At 38.0% G+C, this 20,885-nt stretch overlaps 1 protein-coding gene across 11 annotated transcripts in view; it reads left to right on the forward strand.

Annotated features, from left to right (window-relative positions):
- The window catches only part of Abi3bp (ABI family member 3 binding protein), a 235,960-nt gene that overhangs the window by 58,644 nt on the left and 156,431 nt on the right, over positions 1–20,885 (forward strand). For all 11 annotated transcript variants that reach the window (XM_047564816.1, XM_047564821.1, XM_047564817.1 and 8 more), the window contains exon 3: positions 16,773–16,841. In XM_047564816.1, the coding sequence (XP_047420772.1) occupies positions 16,773–16,841 (69 nt within the window). The remainder of the gene's footprint in view (positions 1–16,772; positions 16,842–20,885) is intronic.

Here is a 20,885-nt window from a genome sequence, read left to right on the forward strand (position 1 = left end):
TATTTAAGGCCAGTTGATTGACAGCCTTAATTCTGTCTGTGATCTTAATTCTTCTTTGTCATGTAACCTCATGCATTCACAAGTTCTGGGCCTTAGGATGTGGGCAGTCTTTGGGAGGCTGTTATCCTGTCTGCCACAAGCTGTATATTTGAAATTTGTGTTTCTATTCAATTGTCTTTATGCACCAGATTATTCTAACGTCCTTCTCGAATCTGTTCATTTGTAACAGCTCTATTTTTCACTGATGTCCTGTGGACAAGTTAGTGAATTCATGATCATAAAGTGATGAATTGAAATCTCTTAGTTAAAGGTTGTGTGTGAGAGCAAAGGATTTTCTGTTTTATGGAAAGAAAGCATCACTTATACTTCCTACTCTTCCTTCTGAAATGGGTTAGTAGCATTTTTTTTCAGCTGCACTGAACTGTACCCAAACATAATAACTTTGATAGTCAAAACAAATATTAAGTCACATTGCCTGACACTTTTCACATGTTGAAGGGTGTATTCATTATTATATCTCATTTTGCTATGGAAATGAGAAGCTGTTGGTTATTTAGAAATGTTCAAACCAATATTTAGTGCTTTGTAGACTAATATTTCTAATAATCATTCATAAGCCTTTGTAGATATATTTTAATATCTATCAAGAGTAGACAGATATTTTCAAGTCACTTATTGGTCTTACATGCAAAATAAAAAATGAAATATTCCCGTTTGCTGTTTTGAAAGTTCATGTTCATATGAAATTTCTATAAAAATTGGCTTCACAATTTAGAGGACTAATTGGAGCAGTAGAAAAAAATAGTATTGCCCCAGGTTGCTGGGACAAAATATTAATGGCCAGGAGAGTCCTGCAATGATGTGAGAAAGCAGGATTCACATTTAATATGTCTTCTAGGTCCCCACAATCTTTTTTTGACTCTCATCTTGAATGTTCTCACTTCTGGTTTACATTTTAAGTTTTTGCTTTAGCTGTGGATAATTTTACAAATGTCCAATAAAATAAAAAATGAACACTTTAATGTTGAACATTAAGACTCATACTTTATGATGTTCAATTGACATCTGAGATCTGTATCACATGGGAAAGACTTTATAGACCATCAATTGTGAGTGGAAGTTGTAGAATTTTATTTTGCTATTCTTCTAGTTGGAAAGACTTCGATCATAAATTTACCACTACCACAAATTCTGAAGGTTTGTCTTCCGGTCTGGTGTTAGGAATCCAACAGGATTAATAAGGGCAAATGTTTTAATTTTCATGCTCATTTCCCTGAGAGCACAGTTGCACAAAGAGTAGGCCTCTCAGCTGCACTCCCCAGACACCATCTTGCCTGTGACTTCTCTGACTGATTCCAGGGCTAGTGAAGAGGAGGACAAAATACTAGTGCCCTGTATACCCTCTGTCAGAGGCCTGGACCAGAATGCTAGAACAGCAGTGTTCTGGAAAAGATTAGCCAATACCTGAGAGATGTGGAGAAAGATATCTAGTACTTTTGAGTTAGACCTAGATTGAAATTGAACATCATTAGTTATTGTGCAGTAGTTTGAGGTAAGTCATTTAACTTTTTGAATTTCATTTTGTTGTACATAACATAGACGATAATCTTTCAGAACCATTGTAAAGACTGTGGATGAATTCAATAAAGCAGCTACATGGATTCTAGCACAGAGTGTGCATGCTTTATAAATGTTATCAGTTGCTGCTATAATAAGCTGAAATAGTTAACCTAAACATTTCTGAACTTTGTCTCAATTGCTAATGATGATTGCACTAAATCTCCACTGAAGTTCTAGTCTATTCTAAGATTTTAGTGCCAGGTTGAAAAATCTTGGTCTGAGTGGTGTCCTATGGTTTGATTTGCTTATGTATTGGGGGATGGGGAGTTATTGCCAGTAAAATCGTAGCAGTAGATTCTTTTAGCAGAGTTGTTGGTTACTGAAGAGAAGTAGTCATACTCATCTATCATACCCCAAGTATGCTTTCTTGTTAGGGACAACTCTCAAAAGATGAGCAAAATCTAAGATTGTGACATAATATGTTTGGTTGGCCAAAACCTCTCTCCTACAGTCATTATCTTTTAATAATTAGATGGAGATTACTGTATCAAAGCTGCCATTTGCTTTTGGTGAATAGAATTGTCAGGTACTTCTTGGAATTCCATAGCTGTGGCCTCCAAAGAAGAATATGGTCACTCCCCCAATCTCAATCTCTGGATTTTGCTTTTCTATTCTTATTCTAACAAAGCAAAATTTTTCCAGTAAGAACCTAGCAAGAATTTGGACCTGCCTTACATGAATCAAAATAAGAGAATGACACAGTTTCGTTTTCTTAACTGATGATAAATTTATTTCAGCAAGTTCAGGTCAAAGGTTAATAGTTTCTTGTTCTGAAGTTTATCACTTTCTTTTATTTCACAGGGGAAACTTTTCAAAAAGTTTTGAATAAAGTTTACTTACAGTTATTGATCCAGATATGAATAAATATAAATTATGTGCTTATAAATTTTAATGCAATTGTTATACCTGTGGATTAGTAATACTCTTTTCAAGTTTTACCCTTAGTTTTTATTTGCATAGAAAACAGAAACAAATGCACATTTTTCCTTCTATGATCACAACTCAGAATTTTAGCTATCTTTTTTATCTTTGTCAAAAAAATGTTTCAGCATGCTCTATCCATTTATAGAAGTGGAATGAAGTATAAATAATGGAGATTGCTGCTACTTATTATACTGAAGGATAAATATCATAAGAAAGGTGGCCATGGGTTTACTGGTAGAAAATTGCTAGAAGTAGAGGTTGAAGATAAATAACTGAAGGAACTATATAGAGAATTAAATATATTGAAAAAAAATAACTGGAGGAAAAAAAGAAACAGAATAAACCAATAGGAGGAAATGATATAGTGCCATTGAAACCAGCTGAGGACTCTCTTCTCTGGCAGAATCCTTGGAGAATTAGCAAGACTAGTCAGGAGGATTACAAGTTTAAAGCCAGCCTCAGCAACTTTTAGCCAGACCCTGTCTCAATATAAAATATAAAAAGGATTGGGGATGTGGCTTGGTGATTAAGTGCTCCTGGGTTCAATCCCTGGTACCAAAAAAAAAAAAAAAAAAAAAATAGAATTAGCAAGGAATTGTGAAGGAGAGCAAGGCAACTGCTCACTGGGAATAAGAAGCAATTCCCAAATGCAGATGAGATAGAGTCATTATGCAGGGTGGTGGTATTTATTCCCTCTTACCCAGAAAGACACTGATGCTCCAAATGTTAAAACTTCCTAAGGTTATCTAGCTCATAAATAGTAGGTCTGGGGTTTAAACTCAGGAAGTCTGGCTTGAGAATCTCACCTCGGAACCATTGTATTCTATTGAGTCTCAAAACATGGGGAATTTTATCTGTTCTACAATAGAAAACTCCTGATGTTTTGCTTCTACAATATCCTATAAAAAGTATTTTCTAAGGTCATATATTATGGCTACCTAATTCACAAAAGTTTAAATGAATTAAAATGTGTTCTGTACTTATTGGGCCCCTAAAACTTGTTTGCCCCTTCTGCCACCATCTCTATTGATTATGTGGTGCCCATCTGCCAAGTGCTATGTCATCTGCTCTGCATAAGGCCAGCTTCACCAAGGCAGAAAGTATTTATGTCCCTTTCCATGAATATCCTAGAGACTGGGCATTTTCTTTTAGCATCAATGCTAATGAATTGCTGTTTACTTTTATTTTTATGCTTTTGCTTTTTTCTGCTTTTTAGAGGGGTCTCACTATGCTGCCCAGGCTCTGCAAACTCCCAGGTTCTCGTAGCCCTGCCTCTCAGCCTTCCAAGTAGCTGGAAAAACAGTGTATATTGTAACATCCAGTTCTAGCATCGCTCAATAAATTGCTAATTATTTTTGTCATTTCTGCCCCCACACTCCACCCAAATAGAAAACTCTAATTGGAGTTAAGGACCTTAGGGGCCTTGTATTGCTTTTAACCTTCAATGTTATCTTGAATTTAGAAACACAATAAATAAATGAATGAATGAGAAAGAGGAGAGTTTGAGACTCAGGAAGTCTAAAACATCTGTGGGTACCATTTAATATGGATTCTTCTTTTATTTGAAACTATTTTCAAAATGTCATCTAATTCTTAGTTATTTCTCTGGAAATGGACTTACAATTTGGGAAGAATTTGGATTTAAATTTTCAAGTTAAATCCAAACTTTTCATTAAAAAAATTAGGAATCAGAATCATTTGATTTTCTTCCAAAGCACAAAGAACTTAAGTAAACTTCAAAAGGGCTTTTAAAAAGACATTGGCCTAGTGGGTATCAATATTTTTAAATAAATGCATGCCATCACTTAAACAATTCACCATGAATTTCTAGCAGAAAGGCCTATGTTGATAATAGGTAACCATTTTCCCTATGCTTTAGTAAGGAAAACATCATTTCAAAATTCTATTTTTTCTACTGGATTCAACTACAAGTTTTTTCATGGTTTGCCTGTACTCACCAAGTGATAAACTGTCTCCAAGTCCATCTTTTCTTGGAAATACAATAAAACGAATTCATAAAATTTCAATATAAAGCACTTTTAAAAAATGTATTACACAATGTACTGAGAGCAATAGCTAACTTTTTAAAGTTCACTTTTGATTATATTTAAAAGTATCCCCCAAATTGGCTAATGGCTCCCAAAAGATATACTATCCCAGATTCATTGCAAGAGTCTGCCTATTGAGAAGGGGTCTTAATTGGACAAACAGCTGCCAATAAAAGGATTAATTAGAGGGTTATCTAGAAAACAAATATGTAAGATAATATTTAGATTTTAGAATTTTATTTATTTTTAGGGATATTTCTTAAATCCAAGGAACATAGTCATATTGGCTTTCCTAATGGTGCATTTTATTATTTCCCTTTATATGTTTTACTTTTCCAAGACACTCAGTGCTCTTTGGCACATGTGAGTCATACCAAGTGCCATGCCATGAAGGTCAGCATTCAGTTAGATTCTGTTTTGTATTGTTCCCTGTTTGGAGTGTGTTCATGTATGATTTCATCTTGTCACATCTCACCAACTGAATGTAGGCTTCTTGGGGTCAGAGTTGAGTCTCACCCTCCCCATATACTCTACAATTAGAGTCAATGTATCTACAGCTGCGGTAGCTATCCCTGGACTCTGGAAAAAGTTTTTCCTGTCAACAAAATAAAAAGTCTCTAGTGGCCTGTAGTGGAAATCCCCAGGGAGAAATTATTCAATTGGGTTTAGGAGTTGACTCCACCCTATTGGTTAAGTAACTATCCTGGTTTATCTGACACGGTCATGCTTTACACCATTGTCATGACGTAATTGTCAACGGTGCTTCCCTTTCTGTCAACAGTATCCCAGTTTACTTGGAAAACGACATGCTTAATCTACATGTGGGGCAAAGCCTAGGATTCCTAGCATTTTCACCAGGTCTTTCACAGTCAGGTCCCAAAGTGATAGCCCAGCCTTTTCTTCTGCCATGGGGAACACTTTCTGTCAAGAAAAAATCATGGGCGTTTAGCCACAAGTTCACCTCATTAGGTGGGCACATAGTAGCTGAGTGAAGAGATATCAGGTGGAGGGTCTCATCAGCCTATCAGCTGATGATTTAATACTTTTGAGCACCTACAATGTTCTGGGCCAAGGGCTTTATGGGAATGGGTCATTAAATCCTTATCGCCACCCTGTTAAGGAAACGCTATTATGATCCTCTTCATCCCAATGAAGACAGAGAATCCCCAAGAGGTTAAGAAATCTACACGCAGCAGGCTGACTCCTGTTCCTTTGGCCACCATGACTTGGTGCTTTCCCCATGGCATGTCAGTATTCTGGTATTATTGAACTCATCTTGTGGAATAATTCCTGGCCCCTTATCTGCACATGGTATGCTGGCTAGAACATTTATAAAGAAAGAAAACACCCTTGCTGATTTGAAGATTTCGACTTTGGATACCATCTGAGAGCTAATGTGACTTAGGCTTATTACTTGAAAGAAAAATATCCCAATGAAGCCCCAAGTCTTCAATAGTCCTTCCTGGAGAGAGAATATTAACAAAGTGCTGAGTTCATTGGAAAATGTGTGTGTGCGCGTGAATGGGCTCTACTTCAAGCAAGCCCTTGCCAAACCTTAAACCAGTTAATGGACAACACCCCACACTAAACTTCTCTGTGGGGTACACATATAAAATCCAGGCAAAGAAAAGAATACAAGGCAACAAAGCCAACAATTTTAATATCTACCAGGTCTGCTAAACTAGGAAAGGATGTGTACTGTCTGTTGGGGCAAGTGGGTAAGATAAATCATTTATTAAATATTTTTTATGTCAGTGAGAATTTGTCAAGAGTGCAAAAGTGAAGCAGGGTTAATTTGGGACAGTGACTGAATGAGATGATCCCAACTCTGTGCCAGGACCTCAGGAAATGAGATTACCTGGAATAGCAGACTTGTGGCCAGTATGCAGAGACTGGGAGCCAAAGGGTCAGGTCGGTGCTGGTTTGTGAGCAGGTGACCAGTGCCCTCAGAGGACCTGTATGCAGAGTTTAATATAATACTGTTGCTATCTTGAATTTTTAAATACTTTTAGCTTTCCATGTTGTCTTGGGGGATCCTATGAGACAATGGCACATGTGCTGAGGACATGGAGTCTGGTCTCTTGTATCAGCTCCTCCCCTACTTTTGTTCTCAACTGTCTTATCCCCCAGACTGGCGCCCTTGTTGTCTGGTTAGCCTTCTACTTCCCAATCCTGCTTGGCAATCTGGACTAGCCTCCACCTCCAGCAGAGGACTCAGGAAGGGTTCGAATGTGCACACCCTGGAGTGACACCTGGCTGGACATGGTGGCAGCAGTTCTTGCACAAGTTGGCAGTGCCACTATGCTTTCAGTGGGGGATTTGGAGGGAGCACACACATGTCCCAGGGCAGAGTTTGCAATCCCTGAGGCTTATTGGTCATGGTAGCAGATCAGTGGGAGGGGGAGATTGACTTTCCTGCCCTGGAGGTGCAGGTGGGGGATAAAGCATTTTGATCTTGGGGCTGCCAATGGTGGAAGATGGTCTTAGTCCATTTTCTGTTGCTGCAAAAGACTGGGTAATTTATCAAGAAAAGTGATTGATTTTTGTCCCATTGTTCTGAAGGTTGGGCAGTTTAAGACTGAGTGGCTGCATCTGGTGAAAGCCTCATGCTGCATCATAACATGGTAGATGATCCCAAAGGGGGGTGCCTATGTGGGAATGGTGAGCAGGTGCATGCAAAAGAGAGCAAGCGTGTGTGAGATGAGGGAGGCAGCAGCCTCACCATAGAGCCACACACTCTCCAGGTAACTAATCCAGTCTCAAGAGAGTGAGAACTCCCACAAGACTGGATCAACCCATTGGTGGGATAAAGTCCCCATGACCTATTCACTTCCCATTAAGCTCCATTTCTCAGTACTCCTATGCTGAGGAATTAAGCCTTAATGCAAGTTTTGCTGGGGACAAATCATAAACCCTAATACAGTGCCATGCTGGTGGGGGTTGGAGTAGGGTGGGGGATGGGGAGATAGAGTGAAGGTCTGTATTCACCTGCAGAACACAGTATTAACTAGCAAATAAACACCATGACAATTTAAGACAGACCGTGGAAGAAAGAAAAAGTTTTGTGTTTTTAATAGTACTTTTTTTTCTCTGCATTTTTTTTTCTTTTTTGTGGTACTGGGGATTGAACCCAGGGTGGCATTCTATCAGTGAGCCACATTCCCAGCCCCTTTTATTTTTTATTTTGAGACAGGATCTTGCTAAATTTCCCAGGCTGGCCTTGAACTTGTGATCCTCCTGCTTCAACCTCCCAAACTGCTGGGATTACAGGTATGTGCTACCAAGCCCAGGTTTTTTAATAGGGGTCCCATCTTTTGATTTTGTATTGGACCCACAAATTACATAGCTGGACCTGAATGAAGTGTGTGTTTTCAATAGCACTGCCTCTGAAACACTCAATGAATGAAAGAAATTTCCAATAATGTCTTCTTCAAAGGAATGGATCTTTGAAATGATCTGCTGTATGGAAAAAGAGCACGTGCATCTTCTCTTCCAGACAACCTTAGTAGACTGAGGGCAGTGAAGGAATGTAGCGGAGCTTTGGCAGCATGCTGAAAGGAAAAGTCCTGCGTTTTAGTCATCTTCTTCCATCTCTGTGTTCAAAGACCTGAGAAGAAAACACAAAGGAGAAAAAGTTTGAGACTTACAGTTTCAGAGATCTCAGTCCATAGATAGCCAACTCCATAGCGTTGGGTCCATGATGAGGCAGAACATCATGGTGGAAGGGTATCACAGAGGAAAGCAGCTCAGGACATGGCACCAGGGAGCGAAGAGAGAACTCCATGCATCGAGGACAAAATGGAAACTCCAAAGGCACACTCCCAGGGACTTACCTTCTTCAGTCACACCCTACCTGCCTACAGTTACCCAGTGAATACATATCAGTGGATTAATTCACAGGTTAGGTTAAGACTCTTATAACCCAAGCATTTCACCTCTGAAAATTCTTCCATTACCTAATCCATGAGCTTTTGGGGTACAGCACATAACTAAACCGTAACACCCCCCTTTTTCCCTCCAGCCTGCCTTCCTGCTGCCCCTACCCCCACACCCTCTCTTCCAATCAAAACTAAGTTCCCTTTTCATACTGAGAGGCTCCACTCACTGACTCCATGATGTGGAGATGAGGGACTGCTGCTCAGTGCTGCCATCGACTCTGAACAACTTCACTTACAACACACAGACCAACTAAGCTGTTACGTTCCCTTTAGAACAGGTCTGTGAACATTCTGGAATCCTGTCAGTGATGGTGTTCCTGCTTATTTTTGTACTTGCTGTGATGTGGTTGGCTAAACTTCTGTGGACAATTTATACTTCAGTGTTATCCCATCCCGGGGGCCTGCGGGCTACATCTTAAAGGCTGAGAGAAGTCAGAATTCTCTTTGAGCCAGGGGGCATAACAGCATGTTCTGTCAAACTGGGTGTGGACTCATTATTCAGCAGATTTTGTAATGTTCAATGGAAATAATTACCAATTACTGTAGGATTCGCTTTAAAATTTCCTTTCCAACTATTTTTCAGGCAGGGAAGGAAAAGATTTGTTATTCCACACTAAAATGCAACTTTTTGTAAGAAAACTGTAACAACAACAAAAAAGTTCTATTGGTAGTCTTATCAAAGACTAACTTCGATTAAAATTTATGAACTTTCAAAAATATTATTTGCTTTTGATAATAATGCAATTTCCCACCCCTACTTATTTTTTTCATTCTTCCTACAGAGCCTCAGGCTTCATGCATTTTGATTCTAAGGCCCGGGTAATAAGGGAGAGAAGAGTAGATTCTTTCTTTCTTTCATAACATGTTTATTAAGCAATTACAACTTTTCTAGGCTTAAAGGTACATAAATGAATAAATGAACTGGGAGCGTGTGTGGACCAGGTCCAGATGATCCTTAGCCCCCCAATTTTTTCCACAGGAGCTTAGAAATACTTTAAAAAGTGGGGAACCTATGTTAGTTTGTGGTGATTATAATTCTATAGATATTCTTTTTTATGTACAACAAAGGGCAATGTACTATTAACCTAAGTTGTTTATTAAAAATTACTAAAATTTCATTCATAGACTCAGTAAACATAGTAAAATTAGTGCCGCAATAATGTTATACTATTCCGTATTCTACTTGAACATCTGGCTACCATGAGACTTTGCAAAACTACAACTTAGTATATGCCCAAGCAGACCGTGATATTTCCACAATTTTCTAGAGAAATGCCCCATTAGCGTTTTTCGTTTTGTTTTGTTTTTTCCTAAAGGAACACCTGCCTTCCTAGAAAGGAATCGACAATGTTCTTGGATTGGGACTATCAATTGCTGCTGTTCTGGTCTTTGCATATGTAGTTACTTTAAGGTCAGGTAATTATTATCGATATATTTTGTGGTAGGTTTAGTTGTGTTATTGTTGATTCTGCCCTGTGGACTGCTACAGCTGTCATACCAACACAGTTGGAGGTTATCATGTTCCAGTAACTGGGCTTTAGGATGGTTATGGATTACAGTTCAGATATGAATCATTTGTACCCCATTGCTGAAACCAATTTGCTGTCATGGTGTCAATTTGTTATTATTGCTCAGTTCTCTGTCACCAGAATGTAAGAAAGGGTGGGGTGGGTGGGGAACAAGGTTGGTCACCCTCCTGAAATTTAGAAATACTGGGTAAGTGACCTTTCAAGAAATGAGTAGATACAAGTAGCATTGTACTCTTTGTTTTTTAACCTTCCAACTCCCCACAGCCCTGCCCACCTCTTCTAGACTCTTTCTCAGGGAAGCTTCCCTCACCCTCTTTCCCTCATGGACCAGCAGGCTAGGGCATGTGTCTGCAGGAAGACAGGCAGCTGAGGCAGAACTGCAGAGCCAAGGGGCCAGGCTGAGCTCCCTCCACTTGTCTACTCCATGGCCACAGTTAGGTCCCTTTTCTCAGACCCAAAAAGTAGGCAAGAGAAACTCTGCATCTGAGCTTAGAATACAAAGAGACTTTTCAAGGGTGTTTTGCAGCAGAAGTTACTTAGTGAGAAACTGCTCAGTATATAGAAACTGTCTGCTAAGTGTTAAGAGCTAGAGAGAATCCTCAAAATTGGATTGTACCCACTCAGTTTGTATTACAGCTAAATATGGCATGTGGTCACACAGGAACAAACAAGAAGTGATAATATTACTGTTATGGAGATTTTCACAGACATGATCTGTTTCAAGTTTTATGAGTGATTTTTATTCACATTATGGGTCTTATGGTGAACTATGCTGACTTCTAATTAAAATAGTTAAACTTGTTTCATCAATTTCTAAAGTACTTTTTTTTAACTGTAAATTATACCACAATTTTATATCAAACTAAGAATGAATAAAGCTGCTAATAAATGACACTGTTTTCATATCCCTTGAGGCTTTTATTTATCCTTACTGAAAAAGCATCCTTTAACTTATCAATGTATAAATTTTATCTTACCTATTACTCTTTTTTTTAATCCTTATATTTCTTTTTTTATTGTAAACAAATTGGGTACAACTTGTTTCTCTGTTTGTACATGTAGTAGAGGCATACCATTTGTATAATCATACATTTACATAGGGTAATGGTGTTTGATTCATTCTGTTATTTTTCCCTTCCCCCCACCCCTCCCATCCCTCTTTTCCCTATTACTCTATTTTGGCAAATCTCTCTTATTTTAGAAAAAGTTTTAGATTTATAACAAAGTTGTAAAGATAATGCAGAGAATTTCTGTATACTTTATACCCATTTCATCCATCAGTAACATCTTATGTTAGTGTTACATTTATCACAACTAATGATCTAATGATACATCACTAGTAGACATCTGTATTCTATTTGATTTCCTTAGTAGTCACCTAAGGTCATCTTTTCTGTCTAGGATACCATCCAGGATACCACATTACATTTAATATTCATGTTTCCTGAAGACTGTCCATTTCTCAGACTCTTCTTGTTTTTGATGACCTTGAAAGTTTTGAGGGATCCTGATTAGGTATTTAGCAGAATATTCTTCAAGTTAGTTTTATCTGATGTTTTTCTCATGGTTAAACTGTGTTTGGAAATATGGGAAGAAGGTATCTATTACTTAAAAAATGCATTAAGGGTTGGGGTTGTGGCTCAGTGGTAAAGTGCTTGCCTAGCATGTGTGAGGCACTGGGTTCGATTCTCAGCACCACATATAAACAAATGAATAAAATAAATGTCCATCAACATCTATAAACAAATATTTTTTTAAATATTAAAAGTAAAACAAAGGAAAGGAAAGTTTAAATTGCCTTTGATTTATCTTCACCCTGAGAGTCCAACTCTGCTCCCTTAGACATAGAGTTACCAATCTCCTCGTCTTTCTATACAGTATCATTTTCTGTGCCAGCAAGAATGATGTAGCCTTTTAGAAACAGTTCTCTGGGGTTTCTTCCAGATCACTGATCCTCTTCTGCTAGTTTTAAAGCTGTCACTTTCTTGACCTTATTATTAGAAGATGTCAGGCAATAGCAGCAACTGCCCCCCTCAGAGACCATCAATTTTAAACTGCGTTGGAGAAGTTCAGAACTGTGAGAAAAGTGTGTCTTAGACTCAATGAAATATGAAATTCTGAATTTTTAATATCCCATTTCTCATAAAATGACTTTATATTCAATATTGCTAAATTGCCATTTGGGTTTTAGACCTGACTCTGTTGCTTTTTATGTCTCTGAATAGACTTCAAAGCAATAGGCTTCCACCTGCCAAATTAGTATGAAATTAAATTTTCATTAGGACTCCATTTCTTTCCAGTTTTTCAAAATCCCAAGGAGCCAGTACAGCCCAAATGGAAGTCTGTCTGACTTTCACATGCAGTAGAAGAACCCCAGGGTAGGCTCCCTTTGGAGCCCCCTCTCTTGCACTGAGCCCCAGGTGTGCCAACCCTCCACCATCTGATCAGGTACAGATCTCAAAGGAGGCCCTCCCACAGGCAGCCCTCTGGCTCAGTGCCCAGTGTTCTCCTTGCTGGTCTTCTGCTAGGCAGCTCAAGGAGCCCATCTCTGTACACCAAAGCAGTAGCTTCCAACATTCCTGCCAGTCAAGGAGATCAGGGTTGCAGACAATTCTAGCCTCTTCCACTGGGACCCACATGGAGCTATCTCTTCCCCTCTCTGGGGATGTAGCAGGAATGTTCTCTTTAAACCTCTAAATCACAATAGGAACAATCATATTTTTTATCATAAAAAATAAACCTAATTACTTCCCAAAAGTGTTTACAGACTAAAAGGCTGAGAGCCACAGTGAAATACATTTTGCTCTTAAATCTTTTCTCTGGGTTTTGAAGGGCATCTGACCTTGGTTAGGTTTAAAGGGACCTAGATCTTTCAAGCAGGATAGTCTGAGAGGAGAGAATCTCTTCCCTCTCCTGCCAGAATAAAACCTACGGTCTCCACAGATCTGATCTCTAACAAGACATTGCCAAGCCCGACTGTCTTTAGTTTACCCAGAAAGTGCCTCTTTACACCTTATGACTTCAGGGACTGAGGAAAGAAATTGGGAAGGGAGCAAGGTGAAAAGATTATTCCCAATTATTGTTGGATGCCCTGTGTCTATTTATTGGAGGACTTATGTTTTTGTTATATAATTAAGTAGAATATATTATGTATAGGTGCTACTATATTAAAATAAATTCACTCACACCAAGCTGCAAACTTGGTGTGAAATTGATACCTTTCTGATTTGGTATCTTCTCTAAGAGTAAAGGAAAATCTGTCTTTTGATTGAAAGAGATAACTACATTCTGTACACAGAGGAGGCACCTCAAAGAGGAAAATGGATATAAAATGGATGATTTCCTCAAACAGAAAGTTGTCTTATCCTCTCCCATAGGGCATTTTCAATATTAAGCAAATTAAGTATATTTGTAGATTCATAGCAGCCTGGAAATATATACATTGTGGCCTTATCAGAAATTTTGCCAAAAGCTATTGCATCTTCATTTAGAGAAGGCATGTAATAAAAATGTCAATTTATGAAAATTTGTGTAGAATACACTTATCTTAAATTTTCATTCCTAATAACTAAGCCTTTGCGATGTTACAGACTAGTTAACTGTGCTTAAATATTTTTAAAAGTCTTGAAATACTAGGAAAACAAATACAGAAGCCAAAGATAGTGTTATGATCCAAGACATATGGTGATATGAGCAATTTCAAAATAATTGTTATGTTCACAGTCACTTTGCATAAAGCATAGGCTGTTATTGCCAATTACAAATTGGAACAGATGTCAGGACCTGGGTGCATGTGTAGACTCACTGCTCATTAAATATTTCCAACATATGTGTATTGGAGTCTTTGTGTTCCATCAGGAATACAGGCGTGAGAAGATAAAACAACTAAACAACAAAATTTCCATTTCTGTTCTGCACAATTTTTATTTTTTAGTTTCCACATGCATATGTATTTCTTTCTTACCAGAATAGTGAAAATACTGCACGATACTAATTCAACATTTGATTTGATTTTCATTACATGTGCATTCTACCAGTGTTCTCTCTCTAATTTATGAATGAGGAGAAAATGAAAAGGAATTCCAAGTTGAACTTTCACTTTCCTTTTGTATTAATAATTTTCAGCCTAAGTGGTTGGCTAACACAGAGAAGTAATAGGAGTGAGAAGGAATTTGGGAGGATTCCTAGGTTATCTGTTTCTTTAGACACCATTGCCTTCTTTCTCCATTTATTTTTTATTTTTTTAAATAAAATTCCGGTTTATTGTTGGACAACATTGTTTCAAACAAATGTGATACATGTTGTTTCTCTGTTTGTACATGGCATAAAGGCATACCATTTGTGTAATCATAAATTTACATAGGGTATTTTTTCCCTTCCCCCCCACTCCCCCACCCCTCTTTTCCCTCTATACAATCCTTCCTTCCTCCATTCTTGCCCCCCTCCCTAACCCTAACTCTAACCCTAACACTAACCCCTCCCACCCCCCATTATGTGTCATCATCCACTTATTAGCGATATCATTCGTCCTTTGTTTTTTTGAGATTGGCTTATCTCACTTAGCATGATATTCTCCAATTTCATCCATTTGCCTGCAAATGCCATAATTTTATCATTCTTTATGGCTGAGTAATATTCCATTGTATATATATACCACAGTTTCTTTATCCATTCATCAATTGAAGGACATCTAGGTTGGTTCCACAATCTGGCTATTGTGAACTGAGCAGCTATGAACATTGATGTGGCTGTATCTCTGTAATATGCTGATTTTAAGTCCTTTGGGTATAGGCCGAGGAGTGGGATAGCTGGGTCAAATGGTGGTTCCATTCCAAGTTTTCTGAGGATTCTCCATTCTGCTTTCCAGAGTGGCTGCCTTTTTCCATTTAAAACAAATTTTGACTCAAATGGATAAAGTGTGGCATGTCAGAGCTCTCAGTGAGCTCCTCCAGACTCCTTAGGCAGAGAGAAGGCATGTTTGTCCTATTTGTTCTGCTTCAAGTTTTGCTGAATTCTGTATACTGTGGGTCTTTGGGAATGCTATGCTAGTGAAACACCTGGAATTTTGTGTGCAGATAGAGAGGCAGAAATTCATAGACACATGTTCCTCTCTCCTCTGCTCATGTGTATGCTCAATGGTCTCATCAGACTTTCAAAAGACAAGTTCAAAAACAGAAGTATTGAGAATTTTAAGATGGTGGCAATGAGGTATTAAGCCAAGCCTCTATGAGCACAGGCTCCATGACGGTGTGTGTTGCAAACCTGTGAAGCTCATCCTGCCACAGTCCCTCAGTGATACCATTGTCATGAGGAGTAATTCAGTTATGAAGGTGAAGTTCTTAACAGTCTCCAGCATGTAGAAAGCACTGAGTTCAAGGCAGTTTCTTAATACCTGATCATTAATAAGCAAGAAATACTTCCAAACACATGAGACTTTAGAATAGAACGAACACTCCTTTATCTGTGTGGTAGTCAAGAGACAGCTATATGATACACAAACACTGTTCGAAGGTGAGTTCAAAAGGTCGCCTGGGTTGCTTTCTTCACTGGTAGTCATTATAGCAGGTTACAGCAAATGGTGCCTTGGAGGGTGTCCAGGAAAAGACAAAGGCACAAGTCATTAAAAGCAATTGAGTTGCCAGGTTCTCAGTCTGAAAATGAAGTCAGTTCTGTACAGCCTTGGGCAAGAAGGCCTCTGGTCCCAATTCATAGAGGGGAAATACTTAAATACAGAATGAAAACAAAATGAAGATATGAATGAGATTTGCCTAAGCAAGTAGGGGTGAACCCTCGTTGACTACAGCATCCAAATGGAATTTGGTGTAGAATCAATTTTAGGGTCCAGAGTTCCTGAAGAGATATCGTAGATAATACCCAACAACCAGTTAATCCAACAGAGCTACTGATGAAGTAGATTTTGTGTGCCCTAAATACATTTGGTTTATTCATATTTTACCAACCATTCTTTTTAGAAGCATCAATTTTAAAACAAAGATTATTTGATAAATGATTTGTCCCTTTTGAGATAGCATTTACTGATGACTTTAGCATAATTTTGTTAAAACCTAAATATTGTTTAAAAGGTTCTTTATTAACACATTTCGTTGATACATATTTCATGTGGAAATTATACCAACCTGTAAATTGTGACTTTGTTTAAAGAATGTTTATTAGAAATGTCTGGCTAGATATGAAAATATCATGAGAAGTTTTGCAAACAGAGTACAAATTAGGGCATTATCAATATTCAAGTTCCCATGGAAGCAAGAAATTTCAGACCATTCAATATGTGAGACCCACATGTCATATGCAAGTACGACTTTCCTTATGATTTTAAAGCATCAGACTATCCCCCTGTGAAGCGTGAACTGACAGAATGGACATTATCTGAGTTGTTTAAAATCTCCTTACAGAGCGAAGGCAATGTGACCATTGATATGATATAATATCTATCTCAAGCGTGTTTTTTGTAACCACCTCTCTCTCGCCCCTGCCCATTTGGCTTTGAAAACTCTGGATTGAATTTTCATTTTAAAAACTTAATGGGCGTCTTGGGAAGTACCAACTTTCTGAATTCCTGGGTCCTCTCATTCACTAGTGCTGGGGTTATGGAGGGTCATGGACTCCCAGGAATGCTGAATCAGGGCGTGGGTGTGTTACCTCGATGCTGGTTCTTAAAGGATTTTACTGATAAATGATGTTCTCTCTTCCAGATGCAGAACCCAAATATCTGATAGTTGTACGACCTGCTCCCCCTCCAAGTCAAAAGAAGTCATGCTCAGGTATAGTCATTTTTATTGATTTTCTTTTGTTAACTTTAAACCACAACTTTTTATTCTTTTTTTTTTTTTTTTCCTATGTGGAGACCAAATGCCTTGGAGATGTCTTAGGAATGTGTGGAATAGGTAGATGGATTCCCTTAGTCCACAGATGACCCTGTTGGAGAAGTTGTGCAGCTAGTGGTAGAAGCTGCTTGGGATCTTGTGCCGACCTCCCTTACAAGCAGTCGGGAGTTAGGGATACTGAACCCTTCTACACATCTCTGTTCTGCTGCGTGATCGAGCGGTAGTGAGGATAAAATGGGTTAGGGGCAGGTCCTGTCCTGTGGTCCATGCTTATCTGGGACTAGTTCCTATTAGCCTGACTCTGTCTTCCATGTGAGCATTTTTGTCTACCATGGTGCCTTTCAGATTTCAAGGGCAAAGTTTTATCTCTAACCTTTATTCAAGGAGACTGCTTACATTTCAAAAGGATAACTCATTTGTATGTGTGTTCAATGGACTTGAACTTGGGTTTATTTATTCCTCCCTCCCTTCTAAATCTCTTCTTTGTGTTCAAACATAGAAGAAGAATTCCTTTCATAAAGCAGTAGCGACAGCAGCAGCTAACTTCCTGAGTCTGGGAGGATTGGAAACAGGAAAGTGGGTGACATATGAATAAATATGTAGGCACTTGCTACATGACAAAAGGAAGATTAGAAGTGTACAATGTCTAATTGAACTACTAAGACTCCTCAGATCAAATAAGTAGAGAATTGCTTCAAGAAAAAGTGGTAGAAGCTGTAATATGCTTTTTCCATCTAATATAGCATCTTCCTATCCCTATATAATTCATCAGTTTTTCTTTGTTCTTTCTTATGTGAGATGTTTTCCAAATAATTATTTTCTTTTATGGAACACTGGATAACACCCATAAAAGGATCTTTGTTGTTGGTGGTGGTGTTTTCTTGCTATATTGTTTACAAGGATAAAACAGAAGAAAGCATTCTGCTATTTAATTATTTTGAACACTGGGGCCCTTTGCAACTCTGTATTTAGGAGATCTGTCAATCCAGGGCTGGTTACCAGAAATCAGTTATCACAATGCCCTCCCCTCCTTTACCTTGTTTTCCACTTCTTTTAAGAGCATCATTGAATGGTCAAGTATTTTAAGAAATATAAAATATATTCCTGGCCTCTTATATTATCTCAAAATTAGAGGGAAATTTCAGTCATTTCTTTTGACTTGTTGCTGAAAGTTGTGCAGGCAGCTTTCCACACACTTTAAAATAATTGTACTCCCAGTATTTCAAAATGGTGAACAATAACATCAAAAAGCATGGCTGTTCTTCCTTGTTCTTCCATATCCTTGAAATATGTTTTCATTTGAGTGTTCGCTGAACTGTTTCCTGGTACAAATATCATACTACAAATAAAAAACACAGAAATTCAGGAAAGTGATCCCACCTTAGGAGCACTTTATAATTCATTTCATTTTGAGGTTTCTATGACACTGGCCTTAGATATTATTTTTCACTTCATTGTGACTAACTCAGGAAATTGTTTCATCTTGCTCAGGATATGATACCCCACCTTTCCTTTCAGGCAGTGAATACATTTTTTTTTTGTTTTTGTAACCTGCATTTGGGAGTGATATAATGACTAATGGATTAACTTTTACTCATTTTATATTTACATCTACCCCATAAATTCTAATGATTTAATTATTTTTATATTAAGATCTAAACTTAGTTAAATAACTATTTGATGGTCATGCAAGCCTTAGGTTACCTTGGGGAAAGAAAACTATATCTTCCATCTCTAGGTAGTATTTTCTTTATATATGGTGAACTAAGCCAGTGTGGTAAAAAGAAAAATAGATAATGATCATGGAGACTTAAATTTGAGTTTTGACCCTGCTTTGATGTGACTTTGGATACTGTTGAACCTTCCCTGGTCTTTCCCTTTTATGTGTAAAATAAACATGTTACATTACATTAATAAAAATCAACTTTAGAGGTAAGATAAAGAATATCAGAATCATCTATATGCTTTTTCAACCTATATATGACTCCACTCTCAATCAAGATTTTCTCTGATCTCCTTGGAGGTCAAACATGGGTCATTTGAATCACCATCACATAGGTATGATTATAGGTAGATCTGGAAAAAAATTACCTAGAAGGATAAATGCATGTTTGCAACCAAGGAAATGATAACTATCCTTGTACATTATTTTTAAACATCTTTAAAAAATGAACTATCCTAGTTGAGAGTGTTCTTGTGTTCTGTTGCACAGTAGGGCAATGTTTGTAGTCAGCTTTTTCTCCACTGTGATAAAAAGACCTGACAAGAACAATTTTAAAAGAGGAAAGTTTATTTTGCGCTCATGATTTCAGAGGTCTCAGTCCATAGATGGCCAATTCTGTTTCTCTGGGTCTGAGTGAGGCAGAACCTCAGGACAGAAGGTTGTGATGGAGTAAAGCAGCTCAGGACATGGCAAGCAGGAAGTGGAGAGACTCCTCTCATCAGAGACAAAATGCATACTACAAAGTTATGCTCCCAATGACCCAACTCTTCCCACCACACCCTCCCTGCTTTATAGTTATCACCCAGTGGATGAATGTGCTGATTAGATTAAAGCTCTCATAACCCAATCACTTTACCTCTAAACCTTCTTATGTTGTCTTACACATGATCTTTGGGGGATACCTAATATCTAAACCCATAACAGGTGACTATATGTGTTATTCAGCTTTCTGTTATTATAACAGATACCTAAGATAACCAACTTATAAAGAGATCATTTTGACTCACAGTTTTAGACTATTATCAGTTGGCCCTATTGCTTAGGCAGGAATGAATGACAGCAAAACTGCTACCCTCCTGTCCTGAAGACAAAGAGAGAAAGGAAGGGACTGGAGTCCCACAGTTCCCTTCAAGAGCATACCCTCAGGGACCTAAAGACCTCCCAGTAGATTCTACCTCCTTTTTTTTTTTTTTTCTTCCCCAGTGCTGGGGATTGAACCTAGGGCCTTGTGCTTCCAAGGCAAGCACTCTACCAACTGAGCTAGATCCCCAGCCCCAGGTTCTACCTCTTAAAGGTTCTAGTAACTCCCAATAGTGTGGCAGGCTGAGGACCAAGCCTTTAGTACATTGACTGTTGAGAGATGCTTCTGCAAATCTTACCATCCTAGATCCCAAAGTACAAATACCAATAATGTTTATTGTAAAAAATCTCAATGAAAAGATGTTGAATGTTTTCACCATAAGGAAATGATAAATGTTTAAAGAGATAGGGTTATCCTTATTAGAATATTACACAGTATATAGAAGAACTGAAATATTACATGGGATCCCATAAATATGTACAATTTTTGTGAATTGGTAAGAAATAGTCAACTATCCTTTATCAAGGCAGTTTGCCACCAGTAGTTTATATATATCCTGGACTCAGAAGATTTCTTACCAAATTAACAACTACAGAACTTAAAGCAATACGCATTTCACAGTTTCCAAAAGCATTTTATTTAGATAACCACCAATAGGCTCAGATAAGGAGTACCCTCCTACCTACCTTAATAAAATTCATAAGGTCATTTTACTGTTTGGCTCCCACTCCATTAGAATAAGATAATATGAGTTCTTATGGCAAATAAAACACAGTCTCATGAAATAAAAGAAGGGATTAAATGGGAATGGAAAGATGTACCTTATGTTCTTTCTGTGTAGTTTTACTAGGCTTCCTTTATTTTATTTATCCTGATTGAACCAGTATTGGTCCCATGGTTGAGTTCCTTTCTTCCTCTCTCTCCTCAGTATGCAGTTTCAAATACCTACCTACCGGATGGACTATAGTGGTTCATCAGCATAACTCTTGGCACTGCCCAAATCCAATTAGTCCCATCCCCATCAAGACAACCGTGCTTCCTGTACTACTCCTGCCCATCCAATATTATTTAAAATGTGTGTATCTTTTCCATTTAGGTACTCATTGTAGATACATGCTTATTACAACAGTATACCAAAGAATTTTGACTCACAGGAAAATAAAAAGTATAGTTGGTT

Source organism: Sciurus carolinensis, chromosome 9 (genome assembly GCF_902686445.1).
Source record: "Sciurus carolinensis chromosome 9, mSciCar1.2, whole genome shotgun sequence".
In the NCBI taxonomy this organism is placed as follows: domain Eukaryota; kingdom Metazoa; phylum Chordata; class Mammalia; order Rodentia; family Sciuridae; genus Sciurus; species Sciurus carolinensis.